The 24,874-nt window shown below is 54.6% G+C and overlaps 1 protein-coding gene across 1 annotated transcript in view; it reads right to left on the reverse strand.

The window, feature by feature from the left end:
* The window catches only part of TRIM71 (tripartite motif containing 71), a 68,454-nt gene extending 44,319 nt beyond the window's left edge, over positions 1 to 24,135 (reverse strand). Inside the window, exon 1 of the mRNA XM_058729281.1 lies at positions 22,677 to 24,135. Coding sequence (XP_058585264.1) covers positions 22,677 to 23,561 — 885 coding nt within the window. The 5' untranslated portion in view covers positions 23,562 to 24,135. The remainder of the gene's footprint in view (positions 1 to 22,676) is intronic.
* Between the last annotated feature and the right edge of the window lie 739 nt (positions 24,136 to 24,874).

The raw sequence follows: 24,874 nt of genomic DNA on the forward strand, positions 1-24,874 counted from the left end.
TCCCTCTCTGACCCTCCCCCGTTCATGCTCTGTCTCCCTCAAAAAAATAAATAAATGTTAAAAAAATAAATAAATGCACACAGAAGGCTCATCCTCCCTCCCTTCCTGCCCCAGCTCTCTGCATAAGGCCCCTCTGACCTCCCTGGGCCAGGATCACCAGAATACCAATTCCTAAAACAGGAGTTCTCGAAAACTTTTAGATTTTTTTTTTTTTTTTAAATTCACGCTCAATGACTGAGCCACCCAGGCGCCACCTTGAAAAAACATTTTTTTAAGGTTCTATTTGAGAGAGAGAGAGAGAGAGAGCACACAAGTGGGGCAGGGGCAAAGAGCCGGGGACAGAGGATCCGAAGGGGACTTAGCGCTGACAGCAATGAGTCTGACGTGGGGTTCAAACCTACAAACCGCGAGATCATAACCTGAGCCCGAAGTCGGATGCACAACAGACTGAGCCACCCAGGTGCCCCCACCTCCGCTCGAAAAATTGTAAAAAGCATCTTAACCCTTCCCCAAACCCAGACTGTAGCTGGAGGGGGAGCTTGCTGACTGGAGACGGGCTTGTGCATCCTAGGTTAAGCAGGGCCCCGGCAGCTCCAGCGGGGCTTGGTATAGCCAGCAGGGGCAGGGCGGCAAGCTGGCTCTGGGTTTTCCTGCAGCCTTGAGTCCCAGCTTTTCCTCCACCGCACACCTCGGTCTGGCCAGGGCCCCAAGGCTTCATTCCGCCTACCAGGACTAAGGGGCAGAAAGGAGGCGGATACCGGTATTTAAGAAACTGCCCGGCAAGGGAAAAGTGACCCTGGGCTCCTGCTCACGGATGAAGTCAAGTGTAATTCTGGAGCCTCCCTTCCCAAAAGGAGCGATGAAAGAAGCAAATTATTTAAAAATACGCAGTGATGAAGAAGGGGCAAGGAATCAGCAAAAAACATCTCCTAGTTTCTTTGGAGACGCCCTCCCCCAAGCCTCTGGCCCCCATCCCTCCAGGGAAGAGGAGTGGTTATCAGGGACAGAAGTGAGCAGACCAGCTGACTTCTGGAGGAAGGATGATAAAGTTTATGGGCCTGACCTGACAGAACTCCCTTGGCAGGATTCCTGCGTCCTTAGAGCCAAGAGGGCAGAGGACCGCACCCCACCCCGAGGGCACCCCACCCTGAGGCGCCCGTCTGTCAGAACTCCGGCATCTCAGATCTGTGCACCCAGGAACCTATCACCGCTGTCACTGTTCGGCAAAGAGGGAAGCCAACGCACAGACGGACCAGCGTGCTCAGGGTCACAGAATCAAGTGAGCGGCACCTTGCTCTCTGCCACTCGTGCGTACACCCAAACACCTCTGCGATGCGTCCTATCACGAGTGCGAAGGGAAAGACAGAGCCCATACAGAGAGCAACCTGAGCCTGAGAGACTCAGAGGCCAGTGTGGGAGGGGGCAGACCCCAAGCAAATCTGTTTGGTTGTCAGCACTCTCATTTGTCACAGGAGGAAGGGGCCGCGCGGGGCTCACGTCGGAGCCTCGGTGCACGCTTGCCAAATGCACGGATACAGCGAGTCGGGCACCGGGCCCAGGGCATCCCCGGATCACCACGTGTCAAAAGCACAACTCATCGAGCCACAGTCCCACCTTCATTTTACAGACGGTGAAGGCCGAGGTTGCGCGGAGGTCCCACGGCTGGCGGGCGACAGACCCAGAAACCTCACGGAAAGACCCCGAGGTGCTTTGTTCCCTCACGGTCCACCCAACCGGCGTATGACCTCACAGAACGCCCACTGCTGTAAGGAAAGGTTTGTCCCCGTGAGTAGCCCTGAACGACTCCCCTACACCCTCGTGAAGAAAAGGCCAAAGCCACAAATGCTGACTGGTGAGAGAGCTAACTGCTTTGCGGGCAAGACTTACTTAAAAAGAAAGGAGGGAGGTGGGGGGAAAGCGGGCACCCCAGTGTGGTAGCAGGAGGAGGTGGGGACAGCACAGAACCAGCTTCCCCACATCTTTGCAGGGCTTTTGGGGGTCTGGCCTGCCGCGTCTCTACCCAAACAGAATTCGCCCTGGGCGGTGGAGAGCAGCCCTGGCTGGCTGGGTCTCGGGAAGCAGCCGCGAGCCCAACATCCCAGCTTGATCTTAGCGTTGCCGTGTTCCCCCTCCGCAGCCCGGTGGCAGCTGTTTTACTATGGTCGTCAAATGAAAAGGGGACGCTGGGGAAAGATGTGTCCCATGTGAACCTACCTCCCTGCACTTGTCAAAGGCGGCTGTGGGGGAGGGGAAGTAGATTGATTCAAGACGGCCTTTGCCACGGTAAAGCATTCGTATGAAACCACTGGACTTCAGGGGGAGGGACCTTATGTACAGACTCAGTCTATCAAAGAAACACGGAGATGAGAAACAAATACAGCACGATATTCACAAGATCAATTTTCCAAGGGAGAGAGAAAAAAAGACAACAGCGTATCTCTGGGGGCCCCTGGGTGGCTCAGCGGTTAAGCGTCCGACTTCGGCTGAGGACGTAATTGAGCCCCGCACAGGCTCTCTGCTGTCAGCGCTGCTCTGTTCCCCCTTCTCCCTCGGCCCCTCCACTGCTTGCGCACTCTCTCTCTCTCTCAAAAATAAACACTTACCAAAAGTGGCTGATGTTTTTAAAAAGGACAGTGTAGCTCCGGAAGGATTATTTCCGAACCCCAAATGAGACCTGGGCGTGCGCGGCATCTACACTTAGCCACACAGCGAGAGGAAGGCCGGGCTGCTTTCTCGGAAGGGGGACAGTCATTTCCGCCTCGGCAGAGAGAAGGCACCCTTCCTCTCTCCTCGGAGCCGCCCCGAGACCCCCATGGCCTCCCAGCAGCCCCTTAAGTGCCCGAGCAGGCCCGGTGCGCCCGGGCTCTGCACACAGGTGCCTGGAGAGTCCCCAGGCGGCTCCCGCAGGGCTCTCTACACGGAGGACATGCCAACTGGCAGCAGGACCAGCACCCAAGACCTGGCCAGGGACGGAGCCTGACACTCGTCAGCTGTGTGGACACCGGGATGTGGTGCCGGATCCGGTCCCAGAGCGGCTAACCTAGTTCCAGCAGCTTTGTCTGTGGCGACAGTTTCCCTACGCGAGGACTGTGGGGGTTCCACTCCAACTCAGGCCCCCCCAAAGTCACTGTCTTCATCAATGCGTCTAAGCTGGATTTTCTCCCCAATGTCATGGAGACTGGAGAACTCTGGAAATATAAAGTCACTTCTTAGAATGTTCTCCTTGACGCTCTTTTACAAAGGCAGCTCAGAGGAAGGGGTGATACTACGGCCTGAAGTTGAATATACACCAAATACGAAGTTAAAGCGTCACTACAATCAAGGGCCACTTTATTTTTTTTAATTCTGATGTTTATTTTTGAGAGGCGGAGGGGAGAGGAAGGGCAGAGAGAGGGAGACACAGAATCCGAAGCAGGCTTCGGGCTCTGAGCAGCCAGCACAGAGCCCGATGTGGGGCTCAATCGCACAGACTACAAGATCATGACCTGAGCCAAAGTTGTATATTTAACTGACTGAGCCACCCAGGTGCCCCTCATCATATGCCTCCTTTAAAAAAAGATTTTTAATGTTTATTTATTTTTGAGAGAGAGAGACAGCGACAGAGTACAAGCAGGGGAGGGGCGGAGAGAGGGAGACGCAGAATCTGAAGCAGGCTCTAGGCTCTGAGAGCTCAGCACAGAGCCCGATGTGGGGCTCGAACTCAGGAGCCGAGAGATCAAGACCTGAGATGAAGTCGGACGCTTAGCCCACCGAGCCACCCACATGCCCCAATCACATAATTTATGATTGACAACTGAGGATTCCAGTGCCGATACAAACACAAAACAGTGTGCTCAGGGACTCCCGTGACCTTAAATTCCCTCTCCTGGGCCGTCTTTTAAACCTTTTTCTCCAAGGGGCCACCAGCATTAGAACCCTGAGGCACTGGTTTAAAATGCAAATCCGAGCCCCGCCCTAGTTTTAAATAATCAGAATCTCTATGGGGTAGGGAGCCCCAGGGTTAAGCAACTCCTCTGTCACCGTTAAATAGCGAAAGGCTGATTTAAACACAAAACAGAGAATGAAACGAAGAAATAAAACGAGCAGTGGGCCTTGACTAAAAATGCTTTTTGCATGAAATACTTCAAAAAAAACACCGGGACTCTAATAGATGTTTGTTTTGTTTTTTCCTTATTTTGCTTCCAGGCACCTTGAGTTCTTAACAGAAAAAGTGCATTATCTGCAATTATCTGTGTACCATTAAATCTAGGTGGATTTATGGAGACCCTCCACAAAGGAGGGCCAGTGCTGTGTTTCACGGGCAGGAGGGCCCAGGTTAACCCCTGCCTAAGTCCTGGTTGCCTTCTAGTTGATTTCCGGGTTGGCTCTGCAACGTCCTAGCAAGCAAGACAGCAGAGAGAGAGAGTTCAGGGAGGTTCCAGTGGCCCTTGGGCCAAGAAGAGCCCTTCTCGGAACACTCCTTGTCCTAGGCTGGACTGGAACAGAAAACCCAGCAGGTAACGGGGACAAGCAGGCAGGCGGGAAGCTTCCCGGGGAAGATTAAACACAGTTAATTAAAACCCTGCAGAACGGGAGGCAGGGGATTAGGAGGGAAGGGAAAAGAGGGGCCTGCTAGCAGGAGAGGTGATGCCTGCCCAGAGATTTCCTTCCCGGAGCTGTTTTGCAGCCAATCAGGACTAAATGCGCTGTATACCCCAGCCTCCCTTCCATGCTGACGGGCACCCCAGTATTCCTTACTTAAAGGCCACTCTGCAAGCCCATCCCAAGGGCTGGGCAACCTCAGATGTTTTTTTGTTGTTGCTCTTCATCAAAAATTAAGCCAACGAAATAAAAATTAAGCTTACCGCTATGCAAAGACTCTGGTGAATGAAACACAGGAAACAGGGTAGGGCGACATCACTCGGCCCTCAAAGAGGGTCAGCAGCACACCTCTCCCTACCCCCATCCTGGGGCAGGCCAGATCTGGGGGGCGCACACAGCAGCTAGAGTGCCTCAAGGAGAGTGAGGCCCTGCCCTCTAGGCCCCTCAGTCCAACCCAGCTCCAGCACCCAGGACTGCGTGCTTATTCACAATGCCTAACTTAAGCCACCACAGCCCAGCAATCCCACACAACTTCCCGCCCCACCTCCCAATTACAGAAGACCAAGGCATCACCTTCAAAAAGCATTTATTAACCACCCAAATGCCTAGAATCTGGGTAAAGATTCATAGGGGCCTGGCCCCTGCCCTGGGAGAGGGTCATTTGTGACCATTAAGGCCAGAGGAAGGCAGGCTCCCAGAGGCCCATAAAACTCCCAGGGAAGGAAGTGGGGATTAACCACTTCCTCCTGCCCCCTCTAGAAGGGGTTTCAAGCTCTACCAAATTGCGAGTGATTGGGGGTGGGGGGCGGCGGGGACGGAGACTTGGGTCAGAAGACCCTACACCCAGCCATGGCCTCTGCCCGGTGACAGGACTAACTCTGGGGTTTCTCAAATTGCTTTGATTTTTACAGATGAGGGCTTTGTCATCCTGCTGCCCCAGCAGCTCTCAGGCACATCCTAGCTGTGCAAGCCTCTCAACTCCTGGGCACGGGTCTGAACTCTGTCCAGGGAGGGACAGGGCACGCACGAGGATTATGTGTTTGTCTGACAAGTACTATACTGATACAATGGCTTAATTCTTTTACATACTCATCAGCGAGATTTATTGAATCAAACACTGTCCCTACCCTGGGCACTTTACAACCCCCTCATCAGTCACTCAAAATTTATACTGAAATTCATTTCAGCAACTCTTACCCAGATCTAAGAAGAGTAGCTTGCAAAGAAAGCCAATAACATGCAGAAACAAGTTTAGGTCAAGAAGGGAGAAGCATGTCAATGAGACTTCCTGGATGGAGTTTGGCTCTGAGCTTCCTGGCAGTCAAAGCAAAATGAGCAACACTATGCAATTATGTCATTGTCCAGCCATCAGTTTGAGAGGGCCAACAACATTCCTGGCAGCAAATCCAGACACAGTAGAGGAACCTATAAATTCTCCCCTCCCCGGCAGCCCCAAGTAAAGAGCTACCAACACACAGAACCTGCTCTCCGACCTTCCCTTCTTCCCGAGCTGTGGAAATCACTGAAAATCCTTCCTTCTTGTGCTGGAGCAAAGTACATAGACACAGGTGCCCACAACGAAGTCAGAGGTCTCCATGGTGTCTGTGTGTGGCCAAATTCCCCAAAACTGTACCCAAAACTCCTCTTCTAGAAAACCAAGGAACCACTCTTCCTCTATTGTTGCCCAACCCCCTGAGGATGGTAATGGGGAGCTGGGGTTGGGAGGCATCTCACTGTGAACCCTCACCAACACACCGGCCTATGGGGGGCACTGAGACCTCAGTGTTTGCGTCAGTAGAAAGGAAGAGCTTCCTCCCGTCTCCAGGGCTGGCATGTGGTTTCCACTGATGAGACTTGGCATTCATCTCCCCACCCCCTTCTGGGCTAGGACCTACAGGGATTGGGGGTGCGGGAATCAGAGATTCTGTTCTGGGTGTTGTGTGTGTGCCTGCGACAAGCTGCTGTCACCTAGGAGGAACCCTGTGACAAGGATTTATAAGGACCCAAGCGCAGAGAGGAAGGGATCCTGTATGAGCCTTTCAGTCCTTCCCGACAGCTTTCAAAGGGTTGTCAGAAGTCGAGCTGCCGTGTAAAATACAGCACTGCTCACTTAATTTCAGACAGACAGCAATATTTAGTGTAAGTATGTTCCAAGTATCGCATGGGATAGACTCATACTAAAATTTTATTTACTGTTTACGAATTGGGCATTCTGGGGGGCTGGGCCAGAGCTAAAGCTGGCAATCCGGGTCAGGAGGCTTCCCGGTGAGTCCTGAGGGTCCCGGTGAGATGGGGCAAACCTGGAGCTGGGAGCTTCGCTGGGAGTTTCTCATTGGCTTCGCGTGGGGTTTTGTTTTGTTGTTTTAATGGGGGTGAGGGGGATTCTTCAGTTTACGGTTAGGACAAAAACTGGTTCGTTTAATCAACCAGGGGTGACTGAACCAGGAGGTGCTCCCCTGTCCCCACGCCCACTTGACCCCAGAGAAGTCCCCAGGAGCAGACACACAAGGCTTCGATGGCACTCCACTCAAGCCTGGGCGATCCACATTCCAGGAGGCGGCCATTCCCGCCCTTCAGGAGGAACAAAGAACCGGGAAGAATTCCGGCTGCCCCAGCCTGGGGGGTGGGGTGGTATCCAAACAAACCTGGGAAGAGAAAAGCGCCCCCAGCAAGGGGCTCTAGGAAGCCCACTCCTGCCAGAGATAAGGCCCAAGTAAAAGCTGCGGGGCAAGTATTAAGACTGGACCCTATAAAAACAGGGAATGCGATTTGGGGGCTGAGTCTTGAGCCACGATGGAGTAAAGGTCAAGAGAGAGAAATCTCTAAAGGAAACAGGCCGAAACCTCCGAATGTAATCATTAACTTTATCTTCAGGGTCTTTGTATTCGTGCTCCACACTGGCGTTTTACTGTAACCAATGCAAACAGTTTACCGTCCTTCAAAACACAGGAGGCGGGTTTTGTTGGCTTGTTTCTTAAACTACAGCTCCGGCCTCACCATAGATGAGGATTCCAGGCAGATTCCAATCAGGGGTCCCCAGCACAGAGCACGTGGGGAACAGGACCAGAGGGGAGCAGCCTCTCCTCCCTCTGCACGCTGATGCACCCACTTCTAGAGGCACGGTGGACAGGACCTCCCGATGGCCTCGATGGGGCTTTCAGAGCAGCTCTGGGAGAGCCTGAGACAACTGAAGATTCTCTTTCGCTCTAAGGGTAGAGGTGGTTCCAAGGGTGACTGTGTTCCCATGAAAGTCCCCTTTCACCATCCCAACCGCAGGTTTTAAATGGGGCCCTGCAGCTCCCTGGAGCCTGTCTGAACGAACTCTGGTAAACACTGGTTGAACATTTGCTTTGCAGATAAAGTTCTAATCACCAATGGATTCCTCAGCAAAGTGCTTCCAAGCTTTCCAAACGCCCACCTCACTCCTCAAAGGCCCCTGGGTCTTTCTTCCTGAAGCGGCCCTCCTGTACCTGGGGACCGCCCACCCGAAACCCCCCCAAGCCCACGGTGGGGAGGGGCAGTGTGCTTTCACGCCTTGCGGCCTTGCCACCCGTCTTCCCGGTATCCAGCCCTTACTCAGTTCAACTCCAGATCAAAACTACCTCCTTCCACAGACCCAGTTCTCACTGGGGGCCACCAGAGACCATGCAGGTGTGTGAGCTAGACACGACAAGTAGAGGAACGTGGGATGGGGTCAGGCCATTAGGGACCCCTCCCCGGTACAAAGCGCAAATAATCAGCTTTCTAAACTGAAGACTGAATAACTCTGCACAAAGGAAACTGCCTAAAACCTACCGCCAAGCTTTTGGAGAACATGTCCTCCAGCGAAAGGCAGTTCTGAATGGTATTTACAACGGGTCCATGAACTGCCCTGTAAAATTAAATTTTCCAGGAAGCTCAAAACCAATTTTTTTTCCTCAAAGGAAGAGTCTTTGGGAATGGAAGCCAGCAACTGTCAACCTCCAACTGACCTGGCAGGCCCTGGAAAAGCCATGAACTTTCTGGAAGTGTTCACTACCAAGGGCCTAGACTCCAAGGACAAGACAGCAGTCATCCCCCCATAACCACCCCCTCTGGAAGAACACAGGAAGCCGCCGCTGTGTCATTAAGAATTCACTCCACTGCATACCCTTTTGGAGTCCCTGAGTTTAAAAATCAAATCGAATAAAAAAAACTTTTCAAGCACAACACCTAACCAAAAACACTTGAGCACTTTTACCATGTACCTTATTCACCATGATACCCCGAGTCCCCAGCAATTCTACCTCCCTTTATAGTAATGTAAGGGTCCCCAGAAGGCAACCTCTGTTCTGGTCCTTTGTGTCCTCAAACACCCGGAGAGAGCCAGGCACATGGCAGCCGCTCAAAGAGAAATGTGCTGATTGGATGGAATTCACTTCCACATTTTCCAAGCAATCCTTGAGGAATCTGCCTCCCAGCAGGCATCTGCTCCTTGGAAAACAATGTGCCCTGACCATTTGCATTGTGGCCCTGAAACAGCAAAGGTTTGAAAGAGAAAAGGAGGGACTATGGGCCTTCGGAGGCTAAAATGCTTCAGGGTGAGGATTTTAGGGAGTTTTGCGGCTATCGGGCATCAGCAATAGGGCAGGGCATCAGACACTGCAACCTTCCATCCCTGGAGATTCATTCACATCCAAAGTCCTATGCCTTCCTCTAGTTTCGGTAAATCATCAACATCCATGACCAAAGTAGCAGGCCAAATTGTCCAAAGATTAGCACTGAAAGCTACTGCAGCAGGGGAACTTTCTGGGACGGTAGAAATGTTCTATCTTAATGGTGGTGGTGGTGGGGTATATAAATCTGTCAAGACTCATCAAAACGTGTGCTGACAATGAATGCGTTTGTGCCTAAACTGTACCTCAGTGAAGAGGAGTAAATGACTTGTACTGTGTTTGTTCTACAAGGACATGTCGGGTTTACTATTAGACATAAAAACCAAAGCAGAATGTGGAACCATAACTACAGTATACAAATAAATGACACCTCAAAACACCTGCATCATTTGTGTGATTCTGTTAACTAAATGATAGAGTCCTAAAGATAATGCTGCACAGGCATGATGCAACCAGTGATACAATCCAAAGTGTTAAGCAGCAGGGACATCTGAGGGGTGGAATTAACAAGTTATATTTTTTTTAGCCACTTAGGAGGAACAACAGAGTCCATTAAAGACATCTTGAAGAGATCACCGGTATAGGAGCCCAAAGCACCACCACTCAACCAATACAAACTGCGAGCCAGTTGGCTTTCACAGGGCAACGGCCTTCGGATACCCTCTTCCCACTTAGCCAACAGCTACTCTCAGAAAGGTTTTCCACAAATGTGAGGTTCGCAAAAGAAATGGGACATAAGACCATTTGCTAACAGGATATGAAGCTCATGGGTGTAGATCCCACCTCATAGGATACACCAAGAATGCGTCCTAGAGTGAGATTAGAGACACCAAATGCAAACAAAGTAAAAGACTATCCCCAACCACACAAAAATGTAAAATGTCTACCGAGCTAAATAAACAGGGACTCAGGGACTCGGAGAAATCCTCTGCATACAGCTAATACTCAGTATTTATCCAAAATGCCAACAAATTGATTTTCTTGAAACCCAGGAGAGATAGGCCCCGGACCCAAGGCAATCCAAAGAGGAAACACAAATGGCCAATAAGCATATGAAAAGCCGCTCGCCTCTCGGTAATCGCGGAAATGCAAAGTACATGAGGAGGGGCCATTTCTCTCCCGTTAGATTGATGGCCTTGGACGGTGGGGTGGGAAGGAAATGGGACTGGTGGGAGGCAGGATCTCAGGAGCATATTAACATTTCAAATACACCTCTCGTGGTGGGAGCAATTCCTAGGCAGGGGGCGGAGGGGGTCTTCCCTTTAGAAGCCACAGGGACTGGAGGATGTTCCCGTTGAATGCAATGGCCAAATGTAGAGAAAAATCCAAGTAAGAGGACAGCTACATAAGTTCCACACCATGAACACCAAGTTCAGAGCACTGATGACCGCTAGTCAGTACAGGAAAACGTGCACAAGTTTTTTAAGACTACATTCCTATAGGCGTGTGTGTGTGTGTGTGTGTGTGTTCAAAAGTTTGGAAGAAAATGCACAGAAATCCAGGTCATACACTTAAGAAGTAGGAGTGGGCACACACCTAAAACAATTTTTACACATAAATCACAAAGGTATTTATGTTCTTCTACAGTTATATCAGAATTAGAGTTGACCAGTCCAGACTGTTCCTGGGAACAGAATACAAGGTAGCCCCGAGGAAAACTTCAAATCTCAATTTTCCATTCATCCAGCAACTACAAGCTGTGGATGGTAAAGGAGGAAGGAATGAAAAGGTCACATACAGTCTCACAGGCATATCCATATTCGGAAAAATTACAGCCTCAAGTGACAAGTGCTGTGAAGTTAAAAAAAAAAACTCAAAAAACCAAAAAACAAATTTTGTTTTTCAGGGGTGCCTGAAACCCAGTGCCTTAACCCCGTGGGTTAAGCGTCCGGCTTCGTCTCAGGTCACGATCTCACGGGTTTGTGAGTTGGAGTCCTGGAGTCAGGCTCCCTGCTGTCAGCCCAGAGCCCACACTTAGGATCTTCCGTCCCCCCCCCGCCCCTCCCCCGCTCCTGCTCTCTCAAATATACATAAAGCATTTAAAACACATTGGTTTTTAAATTTTAAAAAAGTCAATGTTGTTTAAAAAAAAAAAAACAAATTTTAAAAAACCTGTTATCTCCCCTCTTCCCTTGTAACCCATCAAGGGTCTGCAAATGTTCCACGGTTTTTATTAATACGCACGCGTTCACTTGGTTCCTGGTTTTCGTTCACTGGGGGCAAACCGGGTCTGCCGCCAGCACCAGGAGCTGGGGAGGAGCTCACGCAGTGAGGACCCTTCCAGCACTGCCTGGAACTGAACTGAGAAGGGCCTGGCGGGCAGGACAGGGACCTACAGGCTGGCTTTGTAGACTTTTGTTTTCTTAATCTGCTGCCCACCCCCCCCCAGGGCTTTACCTCAGACATCCTGGGACCCCACACACAACACCCCTCTCCTCTCCACCGTGAGGCACAGGAGAAAACTGTCACAGGCCCCCAATGGGGACCCAAGAGCCTGAAACCCAATCTCTTCCCAAACCAGGGTCGAACATCCGCCCCCCCATCTTCATAATTGGATCTTTGCACATGGTTTCTTAAGTTTATTCCCACTTATTTATTTGTTGCTTTTCATACTTTTGGTGGGGGGGGAGAACTGGTTTTGCATCCTGTCACTCACACACACACACACACACACCCTTGAAAACAAACTCCATGGGGCTGGAACCAACAGGCCCGATGAACTGGGCAGACTGTCACTAAATTCAAATTTTCTGCTTGGTTTTGCAGCAGATCTTACACAGTCGACAGTGGGTTCAGCACCGACAGGAAGGCTAGAAACAGCAAATATGAACGCCACCCTTCCTTGAGAGGAATCCTGCTTTCAAACTTCAAACCTGAAGCGGAACGTTCAGGCTGACATGCCCAAATATTCGTACTGCCTTTCTTCCCACGTATTTGTAGGTTTCCAACACTGACATATATAATTCGCAATGTTAATGTACAATTGCCTTAGTTAGCAAACAACCAACAGTAAAGCACAGAAGCGCCCCGTGTATTTATCGCGCTGTAACACTTAGGGACGAACCGTCACAAATCAGTAGCTGTCGTGGCAAGTCCCAAACGTTGTCTAGAATTAAGCACCATCTCTTGTTAAGACAGATATTGTTGTCCCTTCAGGATTGGTTTCCAGTTACCAACAAGAATAAACCCTAACACAAAAAACCCTTTTTCCCCCTAACTAACCTTCAGTTTGAAAGTGGGGATTCCTAAAACTTACTTCTTCCATACGACATGGGGATTCGCCCCAAGATTCCCTCAAAGCTCCGGATACTGAAGTTGGTTCATAGCCGACTAGAGCTAGGATTTTCTTATTTGCTCCCATGTGGCTTCTTAAAACATTCCAATTACATTGGTAAAATAAATGTTCCTTTTAGAGTATTCCTCTGAATCCCCGAAAGCTCTGATAAAGCCAACGAAAACCACAGGAAATAAAAACCAGGGGGGACGGGAGTACTGGCTTCCAGTTGTGGGATGAAGGCCATCACGGGGAGGGAGGGTACAGCACCAGAGCTCAGCCCGTGGTACGTGGCCGTGTCCCGTGGTGCCAGACGGCAGCTACACTTTCCAGGAGCACGAGGACGCACACACGTCCAATTGCTATGCTGTCCTCCTGAAACTCACGGAACGTTGTGCCCACTGTACTTATGCTTCCAAACATCTTCACCTTGTATGTTCAAGCCACACTCTGATTTTTCTTTTTTTTTTTTTTTTTTTTTTTTTTTTTTTTTTTTTTTTTTAATTTTTTTTTAATTTTTATTTTTGGGACAGAGAGAGACAGAGCATGAACGGGGGAGGGGCAGAGAGAGAGGGAGACACAGAGTCGGAAACAGGCTCCAGGCTCTGAGCCACCAGCCCAGAGCCCGACGCGGGGCTCGAACTCACGGACCGCGAGATCGTGACCTGGCTGAAGTCGGACGCTTAACCGACTGCGCCACCCAGGCGCCCCCACACTCTGATTTTTCACCAGAAGATACTTCATTTGATTCTCAAAGAGGTCAGCCCTAAGTCACCAGCCCTGCAGAGCAATGGGGAAACTGAGGCTCGAAGGCACCCAAGGTCACTGACAAACCGGCTGGATCAGAAGGGGCACTGGGTGGGTGGCTCAGTCGGCTGGGCTCAGGTCCCCATCTCACAGCTGGTGGGTTCGAGCCCATGTCGGGCTCCGTGCCGACAGCTCAGAGCCTGGAACCTGCTCTGGATTCTGGGTCTCCCGGTCTCTTTCTGCCCCTCCCCCACTCACGCTCTGTCTCTTAAGAATAAATAAACATTACGAAAAATTTTAACCCAAAACAACAACAACAACAACAACGGGAGACCAGGGCCAGATGGACCTCCACCAGTCAAGGTAGCGCCGCACGTGTTCCAGGCAGGAAATGTCCGAAAACAGGAAACCGAGAGCCCCTCGGCTGGACAGCATGCAGTGCGCCTGCTACCCTACAGGGGAAAAGTGCTCAGCCATAAAGAGGGAGGAACCCGGGGAACCGCAGCACGTGGACAGTCCGCACTGTGCCAAGTGCAAACGGCGTGCTGGAGAAAGTCTTCGACTCCGCGTCACTCTGTTTTCTGACAAGAGAGACAAAACCACGGGCCTGTGTCGTCTGAGGCTGGAGGGAGGAGGCATTCTGGAAGTGATGAAACCATTCTGTATGTTGACTGTGGTAGTTTTCACACACTGTGTAATCGTTTTTTTCTTCCTAATGTTTACACGCTACATCATCATCAAAATGGGAAAGAAATGTACACCAACAAAAGGTGAATTCTGCAATATGTGAATGATGTCAGTGAACAAAAACAAATACCGAAAAACATAACCAGAAAATCACCAGCCTAGAAGTGAGGCGTTCCTTCCTTTGCCTTCACTCAAAGGTGACCGGGCACAAACTCTGCACAGATTCGGCGTGAACTGCAGACAAAGGGGGGGGGGGGGGGGGGGGTGGAAGGACATCTTGAAGGCTGAGGACAGGGAGGAGGCTCCGGGAAAGGGGGAGATCCTTCCCACAGCCTGTACTGAGCCTCCCCCCTCGGTCAAGATTATAACCGCGACGGGCTAAAAAGCCAATCAATCAATCAATCAATCAATCACCGCGATGGGCTGAGTAGTCTGGTTCACACTGGGGAGACACCCAGGAGCCATCCACGGGTGCCCTGTCTGTGTACCAGGAGCAGCCCCACTTTGGGGCCAGAACCAAGGCAAGGCCCCGGGGGAAGGCCGGGAATCCCTCATTGCCAAACTAGCTGCCATCAACCCCGTGAGGAAGGGGACTGGGGGCTATTTTGCTGCTTCTCCAGGGCCTCCTACCTTCCCAAATCACAGAAGTTCTCTGCGCGCATTTCACTTCTATTTAAGCTGTGCGATGACACCGAGTGCGACGGCCCGTCCGGGTGTGGGAGCAACACCAGCAGTGTCTCCTGACGGGCACAACACCAGTGGGAGAGCCGGAGGCCGGCCGGGCGGGGGCCGCCTGCTGGCGGGAGTCAGCGGCTGGGTGGACAGAACACTCCCCGCAGGACAGCAGCTAACCTGGAGCCCATTCTGGTTCTCACCAGCACAGGGCCGCCCCGGACTTTCAAGGAAGGTTTCAACGGAAGCAGTCGGCTGCAGCCACCACAGGCCACGGCCCGCGTGGGATGCCAGCTTTCCGGCTGAGTCGCTGTTGTCTCCGGCCTCACACCAAACTCCGGGTGCCCCCCCCCCCGCCGTGACTTTTGGGGCGAGGAGGGAAGCGGGGGGGACTGAGCAAACCACACCTGGGTCCCGGCGGGACTCCGACAACGGGGGAAACCGAGGGAGAAAGGACGGGACTGTCTGCTTCTGGTTAACAGCGTCAGACTTTGGACTTCTTGGCCCCAGAAGGCACCGGAGCAGCACCTCCCACCGCCTGCAGTTTCTTTTTTTTTTTTTTTTATTAAAAAAAAAATTTTTTTTAACGTTTATTTATTTTTGAGACAGAGAGAGACAGAGCATGAACGGGGGAGGGTCAGAGAGAGGGAGACACAGAATCCGAAACAGGCTCCAGGCTCTGAGCGGTCAGCACAGAGCCCGACGCGGGGCTCGAACTCACGCGAGATCACGCGAGATCGTGACCTGAGCCGAAGTCGGGCGCTCAACCGACCGAGCCACCCAGGCGCCCCCTCCAGCCTGCAGTTTCGTAACAGTGGAGGGAACAGCCGCACCAACCATCCCGGCCCGAAAGACCCCCCCCCCACCCCCCCGTGGGGACCTACGACTAAGACGTCCGTGTTTTTGCTCCACACTTGTCCACACGTTCTCGTGGCTGCAGGCCACAGATGATCCTAAGAGACAAGTATCTCCCAAAGAGGCAGAGGGCCCAGACCCAAGCGTGTGGAGGGTCTGAATGCGGACTGCTGTTGCCACCTGTCTACACCTGTGAAGCAGGCGTCAGAAGCATCCTGAGCCGCAAAATCTGAGCGCGGAGAGTTTTCCTTCTACTTTTGAGGCTCTTGATCTTTGTGTCATGAGTTGAGTCCCAAGTTAGGTACAGAGATTACCTAAATGAAGTTTCAAAAAATAAGGATTTTAAAGTAATCTCCACACCCAACGTGGGGCTCAAGCTCACAATCCTTTAGTCACATGCTCCTGAGTCAGCCTAGCGCCCCCTAGGTGTGTCCATTTTTTTTTAATGTTTTTAATTTTATTTTATGTTGAGAGACAGAGAGATGATGATGAATGAGTGGGAGAAGGGCAGAGAGAGGGGGACAGAGGATCTGAAGCGGACTCTGTGCTGACAGCATTGAGCCCGACGTGGGGCTAGAAGTCACAGAACCGTGAGATCACGACCTGAGCCACCCAGCCGCCCCATGTCAACTTTTCAATACACACCGTTTTCATAATTATCCTAATTGGTCAAAGAGTACGAAAGAAGTTCCCCCAACCCACGGACATTTCAAGAAAAACTTTTTTAACTGCAAATGGTTCAGTCCACAAGGAAAAGGCTGGCCAAACTTAACTTCCCCGAAGTAACAACTAAAGGATACAGTTGCGGACCCAGGTTCGGGAAGGCAAGGGAGCGTCTGTCTCGTTCCCTGGGTTTCTCACCAGCTTGGGGCCCCTCAAACTTCGCAAGGTATCGGAGCCACAAGACAACGCCTTCAGGCTTCACAACTGACCCCGGCCCGCTTACTCTCTCGTGTGTGCACGGCTCTGCTTCGTTCATATTCCATTAACGTTGACAGTGTATGCTACTCTGCAGAAGCGTGTCTGGAGAAATCACAGTCGAGAACCATCCCCTTTTTCGTGACCAAGCCCAGGATTTAGAACTTCATTTGTTAATCTACCACTGCGAGCAATAACTTTATCGCCAAAGACTACCACACCTCCTTAGGGCATCTGTGCGGAAGAAAAAATGTTTCTGAACAAATTACGACTGGCTGCCAATGTTGGGGCCTGTTGGTCATTAAACTGGGATGACACAGATTTATTTAAAAAAGAACTCATAGGGGCGCCTGGGTGGCGCAGTCGGTTAAGCGGCCGACTTCAGCCAGGTCACGACACAGATTTATTTAAAAAAGAACTCATGTGGTAGGATCTGACGTTCTGGTAAGGAACGGAGATCAGTAGAAACTCCACATTTTGGAGGACAAAGTAAAATACCGGCCAGAAGTCTGCAGATTACACATGGATCTCCCCAAATCGCACCCAGGTTAGAATGGGAAAGGAAACCCAGGAGTTGGGGTCTTCAAGCATTTCACTCTGCCTTCAGACCCAACGACAAGCAAACTATGTGACGCGTAGAGGGGAGTGGGGGCGGGTGCCTGGGCGGCTCAGATGGTTACAGCGTCCGGCTTCCACTCGGGTCCCAATATCGTGGTCTGAGTTCAAGTCCTGCGTCAGGCTCTGGGCTGACAGCCCAGAGCCTGGAGCCCGCTTCGGATTCTGGGTCTCCCCCTCTCTCTGCCCCTCCCCTACTCGCTCGCTCTCTCAACATACATCAAAACTTTTTTTAAAAAAATGAGGGAAGCGGGGCGCCTGGGTGGCTCAATCGGTTAAGCGTCCGACTTCGGCTCAGGTCACGATCTCACGGTTCATGGGTTCGAGCCCCGCGTGGGGCTCTGTGCTGACAGCTCAGAGCCTGGAGCCCGCTTCGGATTCTGTGTCTCCCTCTCTCTTTGACCCTCCCCCGTTCATGCTCTGTCTCTCTCTGTCTCAAAAGTAAATAAAAACATTAAAAAAATTTTTTTTAAATGAGGGAAGCTGGGGATGGTATATGAAGGAAGGAATTACAGTGGAACAAGGTTTGAGTCAAACAGTTTCCGACGTAAACAGCCACGGGCATTCAACCCCCCATCCCTCCTGATTTTTCCGGAGTCTCGTCAGTCAAAATAGTCAATCTGGTTTCAGTCAGCTCAGTTTGTGGGTATAGACAAGACCTCAAAGGGAAAGGAGTAATTTAGTACTGAACAAGCATGAGGTCACACGGACTGAAGAGGAAAGATGGACCAAGCTTCCTCTTGCAAATCACGGTGCGTGACAGGTCAGGCGAAGGGGGACGGGGGCCTGCGCTGGGCGGCCATCTTGCTCCCTCTCAGCAACTGAAATTCTCCACCAGTATCTTGCCTTCTTCCCAAGTGGGAGAAGGCTGGCAGCGACCGCGTCCCTGGCTGGGCCAAGCCTCTAGCTCTTTGTTAGTGTTTGGGGGGAGGGAACACTAAACCGCCTGCATGGCAGGACACTTCCCAACCTTTGCCTGTCACGAAGAAGGACACCAAAATGGTCCTTTATTCACCACGAATGAATACATCTGAAACAAACCCCGCCCTGCGTGAGGAACAGAGATAGGGACATGGCAAGACTAAGCAGAGGTGGCACCAGAGGAAGGCAAATTGGGGAGGGAAGGGTGACATTTTAGAGGATCAGAACTGTCAAATTTCGCTTCAATCAGGAACTTACGAATCCTTTTCTCTCCTGGCAAAGTACCTCAACCAACAAAAGCACTTCAGCCATCTCACGTCTGTATGTACGATGTTGATAAAATAAAAAAACAAAAAGCCAAAAAAAATGCTCAAAACTTGACATGCGAGGACAGAGTGGTTCCCATTTTAAGGAGTGCTTTGAGGCACTGCGCATCCATGTTGGTTTTAGTGTCCTCCAATTTAACAGAGCTCCCTAAAAAGAGCATTTATAAGTAGCTAAAACAGGAGGGAGAATCAGGGTGGAAAAAGGGAAATTCTACGCCTCCAACACTCTCCACATTTCTTTATTCCACGTCCTTAGTAATTAACTGGGAAACAACTGAAGCAAAGAGTGTTTACTAGCATCCACTTGAGAACTGCAGGGAGGCAGAGAGCTCGTCTTCCTCCTCAAGCATCTCCAGGCTTCCAAAATACGTATTTCCTAGCATTGGAAGGAAAAGTTTTGCAGACCGAAACAAGCCTGTCACCCTAAACCCAGTGTCGTTTGCTCCGTAGGAAGAAAAGTCAGTCACAGAAGACCTCTAGACTGCCCATGCCATCACAGCCTCCACGATTACTGGTACACTTGACACGAGGCTATGCCTGTAAGGCCATCTCAGGAGCACAGGCTTGCCAAACCAGCCATGGCCCAGGTCCCCGGGATCCAAGTTGCTAAAATCCATCCCCAGGCACTTTGATGGAAGGCCCGGCACATTCCTCGGCTCCATTCGTCCTGTGACTTTTTAAAAAGCCCAAGGTTACATTCGAGGCTAAGGAATTAAGAGATCAATAATGAGCATTTCTCGCCCATATATTTTCGTCAAGCATTTTTCTGTTTGTCTGTTTAATTCGAGAGACCTCAACCTTCAGGAATCTACCTGGTGAACTGGATTCAAACTGGCAAGTTCCAATCATTTCCAGGGAATGTATGGAAAGCTAGGTTGTTTTGGCAAATGGGGGAGATTCGTGCATTAAGCAGACACACATCCACCAAATCCCGCAGAGCAGGTGGAAGATGGGTGCACAAACACTAGAATGCACATTTCTTTTCGCGGTTTTCCTCCTGCCCTGAACAAAGTGTCCCAGATATACATTTCATCACTTACACAGCTCGCACATACAGTTTCAGGGATGCATGCCTGAAGGAGCTTAGGCTCCGGGAATGCAGGGTATATTGGGACCAGCACTGGTAATATCCCCGTTCACCATGACTCAGTCAAAGTAAGATACAAGACAAGAATTCATTCCTCAACCAGTTATTTGAGGCAGCCATCTTCCTCAAAGTGGAATGAGGCTGACTTCTGGAGAGTAGTTTCCTGGGGAGAAAAAGAGCTCCCCCAGCCTAGGATGGATGGGTCCCCATACAGGATCCTATTGGATTGGAATTCTAGAATTTATACTGATAGGAAGCTGTCGGGGTTTTTTGTCGTTGTTGTTCGCTTGGCTGTTTTAGGGCCAAGGCCAACTGTATCAGCACCTGCACCCCATCTTCCATGCCGGAGACAGGAAGATCGACACCCACCCGCCCGGCCTAACTGGGAACAACACTGCCCTGGTCGGTTGGCTGAGCTGCAATGCCTCCCGTGGCTCAAGATGGCAACCGCGTCCCCGCCACGTCCCCACCCCGCCAGTGACAGGGCCTCTCCTGGGGACGAACACGCTCGGATCCCACGCTGCTTCCCGCCAGTTACCGGGTGCCGACGCGCCCCAGCCGCCGCCGCCGCCGCCCCCGCCCCCGAGCTCAGAGCCGCCCGCGTGGCCTGCAGCCGCCAAGGGCTCATCTCCCACACGACAGCACCACGACCAGGGCAACCGCGGGGCGCGCCCGACTCCTACACGCTGTGCCCAAAATGCGCGCGCCCCGACTCTCCAGGCCGCCTTCTCGGTGCCCGCGGGGAGAGAAGCGGCCGCTGCGCCGCCGCCTCCAGGGCTCCCGCCGTGCTGACCTCTCGGCCGGGCCTGGCCGCCGCCCCGTGGGCCTGGCGCCTGCAGGCCTCTGAACTCACCACTGGGACACCAAGCTACGGTGTTAAAGGAGCCACAATTCCTTTATCGTCTTGTTGTTAAATCCAATTATCTTCTTTGAGGTTTTACAGGCACATTTTAAGCCAAGTTCTGGAAACCTTGCCTACCCTAAGGAGGGTACCCTGGAGGGGGGTGGAGTGGAGGGTGCTTAAGGAAAGCCCCGCGGGCCAGACCCTACTGGCCGCCTCCACGTCCCCGGGCGCCCAAAGCACCTTCCCGGATATTAAAGCCGGGAGAGGCCGGGGTCCCAGCCTCCTTCCCGAGGCCAGGCAGCACCACTGGAAGGCAGGGGGCTCCCTGGACTGTTTGACCGGGCCTGACACAGAGGGCAATGGGCAAGAACTCGAGGGTCAGACCCCTGCACGAGCCTGGTGCTTTCTCTCCTAACACTCTGGCCCGCCGTTCACAGCACTGGTGTGTCACCTTTAAACCCACACTTCCCAGCATCCTAAACGCAGAGACGACCACGACCGAAGTTCTAAGCATTCCTGTCCAAGATACCTTCTCTAAATGAAACCGGAGGGGACACAACTCCCCAAACGGAGAAAGCTTCCTGCTTCTGAAGAGCAGTTTGACGAGGGAATCCATTAATGCTTTGCCAAACTTGAGCCTAGAGTTGCACAACTTATAGAGCGAATCTTCAGGGCATCCCGGAGAACCACCAGGGCGAGGGGACACCTCACACCCGCCCACACCGTTTGAACAGTGGTATAATTTTAAAAGTGTATAAACCTTTTACAAGTCTGCCCACACGGAGCATCTTTCTGCCTTGGCCTAAGTAAAACGAGTGTAGATCTTTAACTGGGAACATAAACAAAACCTGACGTCTGAACTCAGCTGCTGGGAGGCAGAATTCAACCAGCGCCCCCCAACCCCCAGGAGGGAGACTGTGGCAGATTCGAGACGCTCTTTCCCTCCCTTCACTCCCCCCCCCCCCCCATTGACCCTAATCTTCAAGTGATTTGACTCCATCTTTTCATTCCTGGGCTTCAAGATCGGTATTTAGCTCAACCATTCATTTTTCTAAAAGTGGAAGAGCATTCCCCGAATGTGCAAACTTCTAAGGTGCCTCCCCGAGGCTCAAAAATGAAGGAAAAGAATGCCCCCTAGCTTAATATCTGGAAGGAAACTTAAAATGCGGCGCCTACAACCAGTAGATTAGAATTTCGGCTTTTTTCCAATAGGAGACGCCGGCTTAAGGCCATCAAGCAATAGCTCCGCCCTCGTCCCCAAATAACAGGTTAGGAGTGGAGGAGGCGGCACACTGCGCAAGCCTCGGCCCCGCTCGGTCCCGGCACACGCGCTCCCGGTCTCCAAAGCCTCCGCCATCTCCCGCTTGCTTCCCCTGCCAGGCAGGACCCTCGCCACCGCACACACCACATCTCACGGGTTTGCGGGCGGACGGCGGCTTAAGTTACCGACCCTCCTGGCGGGGCCCGCTCCTCAAAGACTTTAGTCCCTTCCTCTGACGGGCCAAGGTGTAAGCGGAAGGCCTCACACGGTGCGGAAAGTAAGCGAGCGAGGTTTAGTCGACGGCCAAACGAGCGAAATCAAACCCAAAGCCTGCACCGCAGCCCTCGGACTCTGCGCCGAGCGGCGGAGGGCTCCGGTTTTTCTCGAAGGGAAGTCCAGCCCGCGGCGCAGCGGGGTGGGGGCGCCTCCCCCCTCCGGGAAACCAATTCCCACACGGATCGCGGTCGGGGCAGGCGGGGGCGGCCCGAGGGGCTGTCGTGCCAGCTCGGTGAGGCCCGCGGGCAAGGCCCCCCGACTCCCCCCACTCACAGGCGCGCACGTGCAAACCGGGTCCCCGCGGGCACACGCGCTGCCAACTCACAGCCGTGCGTGTCCGGGCTCACACCCCAGTCCAAGGCCAGTCTGCGAGTCCGACAAGCAGGGACGCGAAAACGCGCTGACGGAGGGGCCTCACGACCCGGGGGGGTGCTGTGCTGTGCCTGCACCAGAGACCGCGTCTACACAGTCACACACACACACACCTTCCATCCCGCGTCTTAACAGCACACACGTGTTGTCAAACAGAAAAGAGGAAATCAAAGCCCCTAAGGGGGGAGTGTTCTCAAACCTCGGGGACCATACAGGTAAGGGGGCGGGGGGGGGGGGGGTTCGCACACGCAAGCCAGCTGTATACACGCGCGCGCGCACACACACACACACACACACACACACACACACGGAGGCTACGGCGGCTACGACCTGCCACTGCACGAAACGAGACACGGAGAAGAGGGGACTCCGCGCCCTCCGGGGTCCCTCGCAGCAAGCACGCCGAGGCCAGACCTCGCCACACACGCTTCCCGGGGAACGACCTCCTCGGCGCCGACGACCGCCGCGTCGTCAGGGGAAAGACACGGGAGCCGGAGAGGACCCCCACCCCCACCCCGCTCCCTTCGCGTGGGGACCGGGGGCGGAGGTCCTGGGGGGGGGCGCGAGCCCCCGCCCCCCCCCCGCCGCCGCCCCCCGCGCACTCACCTCGTCGTCGTGGTGCTGGCAGAAGCCCAGGCGCTCCGGAAACACGGACAGGATGGAGAAGGGCGCGCCGGGGAAGGGCGGCCCGAGCCCGAGCTGCTGCGCGGCAGCGGCGGCGGCGGCGGCGGCGGCGGCGGCGGGACCCGGCGGGCCGCGCTCGATGTAGTGGTCCTTGGTGAGGCGCACGCGCTGGTGCGCGCGGACGCAGTTGTCGCACAGGTGCTCCTGGCAGTCCAGGCAGCGCGACGAGGCCGCGTTGCCCTCGTCGCACGAGCTGCAGCCGTGCGGCCGGCGCAGCAGCAGCGCGGACGGGGAGGCGGCCGGGGCGCCGGGCGCGGCGCGGGGCGGCGCGGGCGGCGGCGGCGCGGGCGGGAGCGGCGGCGGGGCCGAGGCGGGCGCGCGCGGATGCGCGTGGTGCGCGTGGTGCCGGTGGTTGCTGTGGCCGCCCGCACCCGCCGGGGCCCCGGCGCGCCCGTTCTTGGGCTGCGGCTCGTCGGCCGTGGCCACCACGGCGTCGAGCAGGTTGCTGAGGAGGAAGGCGGACGAGGGCAGCGCGTCCATGCCCGCCGCCTCGGCCAGCACGACTTTCTGGTCGCACACCGGGCAGCGCAGCTTGAGGGGCTCCCCGGGCGCGCCGCCGCCGCCGCCGCCGCCGGCCGCCGGCAGCCGGTGCGCCTCGAGGCACGGGCGGCAGAAGGCGTGCAGGCAGGGCAGGACGTGCAGGCGGCGCGCCGCGGCCCCCGGGCCCCCGCCGCCGCCGCCCGACGACGTGGACGTCTGCGAGGACGACGACGACGCGGACGAGCCGGAGGAGAGCGGCGCCGGCGAGCCGCACATCTCCTTGCACAGTAGGCAGATCTGGAAGTCGGTCTCGGGGAACGAAGCCATTTGCAGGCCGGCTCGGAGGCGGGAGGAGGCCGGAGAGGAAGAGGAGGAGGAGGAGGAGGGGAGGAGAGCACCGCCGAGGCGGGTGGGGGGGGAGCCGCCGACTCACTCAGAAACACGCATCGAGCGGGCCTGCGAGCCAGGAGCCGGCCCCGGGGCGGCTCGGCGCGCCCCGCTTCGCCGCGTCCCGCCCGCGCGCCGCCGGCCCCGACGCTGCGGGCATCAAATGCCGCTGCCCGGAGGCGACACGGATTCCTGCCGGAGGACGCGAGGCTGCGTTGCCTTCAGGAGCGGGAGCGCCGAACAAGTCCCGACACGCGAGGGGCGAGCGGGGGCGGGGAGGTCAGAGGGCTCGCTGGAGCAGCCGAAGCGCGGTTCTCGCCAGCCCCGGGGAGAGGCCCCCCCCCCCAAGGTGGAGTCCGCTGTGCAATCCGGGTCCCGACGGGGTGAAGCGGCGTTCGGCTCCGCGAGCGTTTGGTGCGTTGCTTTTCCTCCAACAGATTTAGTTCGTCTCTTCCCGGGAGAGGAAAGCCCCCCACCCTAGCCAAGGCGGCAGCGGCGCGACGGCCAGCCCGTGTGCCCCCGCGCGACGCCGGCCGCCCCGCCGCATGACGCGGCGGCCCGGGGCTCCTGGGTGGCCCGGCGTGCGGCGCTCGGGGCCGGCGCACGGCCGGGCGCGGCCTCCCCTGCCGGGCGGTCGGCCCCGCCGCAGCTGCAGCTAGTGGGGGCCCGGCCGCGGCCGCACGCGGGTAGTACGCACGCGCGCCCCACGCGCCTCGGTTCTCCCGCGCGCCCGCCTGGCCCGGCCGCGGCTGCCGGCGCTTAACACGCACGCGCGCCCCACGCGGCCCGGGGCCCTCGCCTCGCCGGGCCTTGGCGCCTCCCGCGCGCGCTCCTTCCCCTCCGGGTTAGCCGCGCTGCAGCGCGGGGCCGCAGGTCCCCGCGGGCCGGCCTGAATTATTCATCGGCAGGAAGATATTAGATGTACCCGCTGCCCGCTCCGCGCGAGCCGTCGTGCAATGCTATCCGAGCTCCGCGCGCGCCCCGCGCCCCTCCTCCTCACGTCCGTCCTCTCTGAAACCTTGGCAGCGAAGGGGGATCACATTTCCTTTGTCATCGGGCCATTTCGCCCTCGCCTTGGTCCCCCCTCCGATCTCGAGCCGCGGGGACGCAGCTTCCTCCGGGGCGCGCAGGAATCAGTGGAGCCGGCAGCAGCCCGGCGCGGTGAGCTCGGGAGCCGCGTGGCCCACGCCGCCGGCCCGCGTCATCTTCTCTCGGAGTCCCCGAGCGGGACTCGGGTGGCCTCGGCCGCGCCG

Source organism: Neofelis nebulosa, chromosome 5 (assembly GCF_028018385.1).
Source record: "Neofelis nebulosa isolate mNeoNeb1 chromosome 5, mNeoNeb1.pri, whole genome shotgun sequence".
NCBI classification, from domain to species: domain Eukaryota; kingdom Metazoa; phylum Chordata; class Mammalia; order Carnivora; family Felidae; genus Neofelis; species Neofelis nebulosa.